This window comes from Oncorhynchus mykiss, chromosome 12 (genome assembly GCF_013265735.2).
Source record: "Oncorhynchus mykiss isolate Arlee chromosome 12, USDA_OmykA_1.1, whole genome shotgun sequence".
NCBI classification, from domain to species: domain Eukaryota; kingdom Metazoa; phylum Chordata; class Actinopteri; order Salmoniformes; family Salmonidae; genus Oncorhynchus; species Oncorhynchus mykiss.
This window is the reverse complement of record NC_048576.1, coordinates 30,633,309-30,638,816: the sequence shown is the minus strand read 5'-3', so window position 1 is coordinate 30,638,816 and position 5,508 is coordinate 30,633,309. Positions and strand designations below refer to the sequence as shown.

The following is a 5,508-nucleotide window of genomic DNA, read 5'->3' as shown; positions in this document are numbered from 1 at the left end:
AAGGTCACCATGATGACCCCACATCACATGCACACCTCAGCCTCCTCTGATACTACCATTTCTGTATGTTTTCAGTACCTGTAGTCATTGGACCTGTGTGTTTCAGTACATGTTGTCTCTTTACCTGTGTGTGTTTGTCTGCAGGATGAGCGTAACCAGATCCTGACCACGTACCTGTGGATCCGGCAGGTGTGGACGGACGCCTACCTCACTTGGAAGAAGGAGGACTACGATGGTCTTGATACCATCCGTATACCTAGTAGTTATGTATGGAGGCCTGATATTGTCCTATATAACAAGTAGGTCTGGCTGGTATTGAGACATATCGGTTCTCCCTGCACGGGTTTGTTGTCCTCTTCCTCATACTCCTCTTCTTCACCCTCATCGTCACATTTCTGTTGTGTTGCCATGGACACAAGCTGGACACCCTAAAAGCCGTTACTCACGGGGTGTCCAGGCAGCCAGTCTACTTCTGATGCTCATCACAGTGTATTGGAGCAGGACTTTCTTGTTGTTGCACCATGACTAGTGCCAGGGTTTGTCTTGGTTAGGCCACCTGGTCAGGAAAATCTCTTGGCACTTGTTATGATTTATGGCCACCTACAGCCTTTCAAGTTTTTCGTTGCTGCAATGTGCCAATTCAACTTTGACAGTGTTTCTAGCCAGAATCAAGTCTTAATCAATAACGCAGTAGGCACCAGCCCTGTCCCACCAATGGACCCTGGCCCACAGTTGGGAAACTCTCCAAAAACAACTGTAAAACTGCACACTAGAAAATACAGACAACTGACCTTGACTTCTGTTTATTTTTCATTTTTTAACCTTAAATGGAAAATAAATATAACTAAAGACAAGGTTGGTTGCCTGTCTTTTCTAGTATGCGGTTTTTAAACTTGTTTTTGGACACTAGTTGTTCCTACCTAAACCAGCACCCGGACCTAGATGCACAGGGTTTTCTCATATATATACCGGGAAACACTGTATTAGCGGAATAATCCAGCTTTTCATTCTTTCACAGTCTTGTTATGTTTTAATCTCCCTTTGTTGTTATTACAACTGAATCAGTAATCCTTTTACAACAGGCTATACTTTCTACATCATTTGTCCTGGAAATATCTGGACAAGTTTGAATGTTGTGTGTTACATGAGACTCACAATAATCCCATACCTAAACTAACACTTTACATGTTTAATTACCAAACCCCTGTTGGAGGACGATTGATAGTAGGGAGATGCCACGCAATGCAGATTCAGTTCCTAAGCTTTGATTTCTGAGAAGAATCAAACTTTTAGGGTAATGACTATTAAAGTTCTAAGTTCAGTCCAGTCCCTGCGATGAAGGTCAGAAGTGTAGTGATATTTCTGAGTGTAGAAGTGGGCTCTGAGGGGTGGGCTCCACCCCTGCTCTCCCCACTCTCCTTGCGCCCCGGCAATCATCCTGCCTGACCGTCATCACATCCTTTGTCTCTCTGTGAGACACTCCATGCCCATCTTCCTTCCCTCCATTTCTGCTCTCTGTCCTTTCCCAGTCACTCCTCTAAAGAGTCTTTAGTGACTTGACGGTATCTATTGTAGATAAGAACACATTTTCTATGCTTTTAATTGCCTTCTTTGTTCACCAATGAATTCCTCACACACTCTGCCTCTTCTCCCTCTCTTCCTTCCTCCCTCTGTCTCTCCTTCTCCCACCATCCCTGTCCTCCTTCTCCCCCTCTATCCTCCCTCCATACTCCTAATTTTCCCTTCAATCTCCCCTCTCTCTCACTCACACACTTTCCCTTCCTCTCGCCTTGCTCTCCTCCTCTCAGTGCTGATGACCAGTTCGCCAGCTCCATGGAGACCAATGTGGTGATCCGTAACGATGGACAGATCATGTGGGACCAGCCGGCCATCACTAAGAGCTCGTGCTCAGTGGATGTGTCCTTCTTCCCGTTCGATGCCCAGCAGTGTCGCCTAACCTTCGGCTCCTGGACACACAACGGCAACCAGATGGACCTGGTCAACGCCCTGGACAGTGCTGACCTGGCCGACTTCGTGGCCAATGTAGAGTGGGAGGTCAGATTTATTAGTTCATTTAGACATTTTTTTTATCCTTTATTTATAGCAGTGCTTTTGCTGATATTTGTATGGGCAAAGCACTTTATTGATTGAAACCACTTTTGCATTTATAAGACTGTCTTATCTAGTTGTTTCCATAGTTTCTATTCAACAATGCACAATACATGTATTTAATTTGTTTATTGGATAAGATAGAGAGAGATAGGCGGAGTGTGCTGAAAGAGCATTGGATTGGATTTGAACCCATGCTGGCAGAGGTTCAAAGTATCAGTGTTCTTAAACCGCTAGATCACCGCAGGCCATTCATTTATATTCTATTCCATGCTATCCTAACTATAGGTTCTGGGCATGCCAGCCAAGAAGAACGTGATCCTGTACGGCTGCTGCTCAGACCCCTACCCAGACATCACCTACACCCTGCACCTGAAACGCAGGGCCTCCTTCTACATCTTTAACCTGCTCATCCCCTGTATGATGATCTCCTTCCTGGCCCCGTTGGGCTTCTACCTGCCAGCTGACTCTGGGGAGAAAGTGTCCCTGGGGGTCACCGTGCTGCTGGCACTGACCGTGTTCCAGCTGCTAGTGGCAGAGAGCATGCCACCCTCGGAGAACGTACCACTCATAGGTGAGAGAAGGGGCGAGAGATGGGCAGAGAGAGAGAGTGCCATGAGTATAGCAATCAGATAATATATACTCTCCTCTGGGCTTTTGAGGCCATTTTAGCTCCTTCTCCAACACTAACTGAGACTGACTAGCTCTCCTCAGAGACTTTTGTAGGTCTTCTCCCATAAACTCACAGGCAGAGATGCTTAGTAAATATTTAATGGGTCTTACTCAGCACAACATCCTCATACAGCCTCTCTCTGCTGCTAAATTGAATTGCCTGGCTAGTGTATAGAGGAGATGTGATACAGAGCAGGGAGACCTTATGAATACAGAAGAAGCATATTTTGTATGTTTATTCAGTATATTATTCCATATCTTATTGTGAAATAGTATAGTGACAAGCAAAAAGTGCTTATGCATTTTGAATCAACATTGAGATGCAGGCAGAGTAAAACAAAAGTGAAGTAGGACCTTTTGCAATAGGATTTCAATACATTTGTTTTTTACATTTTCAATAAAGAAGGTATCAGCAAAGTGATAAATTGTGTTGGTGTTTGTGGGATAATGTCAATGTAATGGTACAGAGGCCAGTCGATGGTGGCTGTCCAGCGAATTTAATGTGCCGCAATCACAACTCGATAACCTATACTCTGTCTTTCCTCTGTGGAGCAATTATGCTTGTCTGTCTATTTAACACTGTCTAGAATCCTGAAGGCAGTGATATTATGTAAGTCAATGTACACCATTACATTGAATAATGATGATTATGTTTGAATGTGTGAGAGTTGTTATACATGGAATTGACTGTATTGCTGATCACTACTTCCCCACAGGCAAGTACTACATTGCTACCATGACGATGATCACTGCGTCGACCGCCCTGACCATCTTCATCATGAACATCCATCACTGTGGTCCGGAGGCGCGTCCCGTCCCTGAGTGGGCCCGCCGCTTCATCCTGCACTACCTGGCACGGATCTGCTTTGTCTATGAGGTGGGAGAGAACTGCTTCACCGGCATCCCCAAGAAACGGGCCCCGCCCGAGCTCCCACCTGACCACAATATCAACCCCCAAACCAGAAGTACCAACTGGGATGTGAATGGGGAGTCCTTGGGAGGGAGGGGTGGAGAGGAAGGGGTTGGGGTGGGTGTAAAAACACAGAAAGAGGAGGGGGATAGACTGGATGTGAAAAGAGGCTCATACCAAACGTTTGAGCCCAGTTGGTGGAAAGACGACCTGTTTGTGAGTATAGATGCTGGAGAGGAGGAGGAGGGAGCAGCAGGAGGTGAGAAAGAAGGAGGAGGAGAGGCAGAAAGAGAGAAGGGTTTCAGAGGAGAAAGTGTGTGCATGGGCGGAGCAGTGGCGGCAGAAAGAGGCAAAGGCGGAGGAGGAGAGAGAGGCTGTGTGGGAGGAGGTGGAGAAAGAAGGAAAGGATCATTAGGAGGCGCAGAGGCTAGGGTTAGGAGAGAGGTGGTGGTGAGGGCCCAGTGTGTGTGTCAGCACCAAGCACTATGCAGGAACATCGAGTACATTGCCAGCTGCTACCACGACCAGCGCTCTACCCAGAGACGTACGGGTGAGTGGAGGAAAGTGGCCAAGGTTATGGACCGACTCTTCATGTGGCTCTTCTTCATCATGGTCTTCCTCATGAGCCTCCTCATCATGGGCAAGGCTGTCTGAGCACGTGCAGAGAGAAAAGGGAGAAGGCTCCGGGTACAAGTTACCCTTAGGCACAGATCTAGGATCAGATCATACCCTTCCCAAATACTGACCTTAACCATTAAGGGGGATCCCAAACAGACCTTAGCTCAGTTTCTAATGGCAACCTTATCCTACTCCGAGGGGCAGTAGCGGCCAACTAAACCATTCACAAGTTTACCACAGGAGATACTGTATGTGGAAATGTGTTTTTGTACCTAGTATACTAGCTGTTTATGTTCCAAGGCTGTGACGAAGAGGATTAATTGGAGGATAATCTCTTGATACAGTGGTGGGGAACTTGGCAGTTTCTCTGTATCGCCACCATACATATGTTTTCTACGTGGATCTAAAGTATTTGTAGAGGAGACAGGAACACACTTAATCTGTGGAATGGAGCCAAAGCAAATCTTCTGCCACCCTGAGACTGTTATACACACATACACACATGCAAACAGTCAATCAATTAAATGTATATATAAAGCCCTGTTTACATCAGCATTTGTCACAAAGTGGTCATACAGAAACCCAGCCTGAGACTCCAAAGAGCAAGCAATGCAGTGGTAGAAGCACGGTGTCTAGGTAAAACTACCTAGAAAGGCAAGAACCTAGGAAGAAACCGAGAGAGGTACAGTCCTCTTCTTCACAAACACACACACACACAGTCTTGTACAGCTAACCTTGTAGCGACAATTCAGTCCCATTCTAAATCCTATTTTCCCTAAACCTTAACCTAACCTTTACACTAACCCTAAAACTAACCCTAGCTCCTAACCTTAACACTAATTCTAACCTTAACCCTAAACCCCCTAGAAATAGCATTTGACCTTGTGGGGACTAACAAAATGTCCCTAATTGGTCAAATTTTGGTTAGTTTACTATTCTTCTTTAACAAGAATAGTTAAACACATTCACACACACACACACACTCTTCTTTTTGTATTAATATACTATAACCGCTCTCTGTCCTTTTACTGTATGTGAAAAATCCAGTACACTCCATATGGACTGTGTCATTGGACAATTGTGTGTTAAGTGTACTTCTCAGGCCTGCCAGTCACTGCATGGGAACCACAGCACTTTACAAGTGCACACTTTCTCTGAGTGCTCACTTGACACTTTTGAAGACTTGATGTGTAAATACA

General features: G+C 45.5%; 1 protein-coding gene across 1 annotated transcript; it reads left to right on the top strand.

Moving 5' to 3' along the window:
- The first annotated feature begins 778 nt into the window (after positions 1-778).
- LOC110537425 (neuronal acetylcholine receptor subunit alpha-10) lies at positions 779-4,981 on the top strand. The gene is made up of 3 exons (XM_021623456.2): positions 779-2,055; positions 2,398-2,683; positions 3,498-4,981. Exons 1-3 carry the CDS (start codon positions 1,834-1,836, stop codon positions 4,343-4,345), a joined length of 1,356 nt encoding a protein of 451 aa, XP_021479131.2. The 5' UTR covers positions 779-1,833; the 3' UTR covers positions 4,346-4,981.
- The last annotated feature ends 527 nt before the right edge of the window (positions 4,982-5,508 follow it).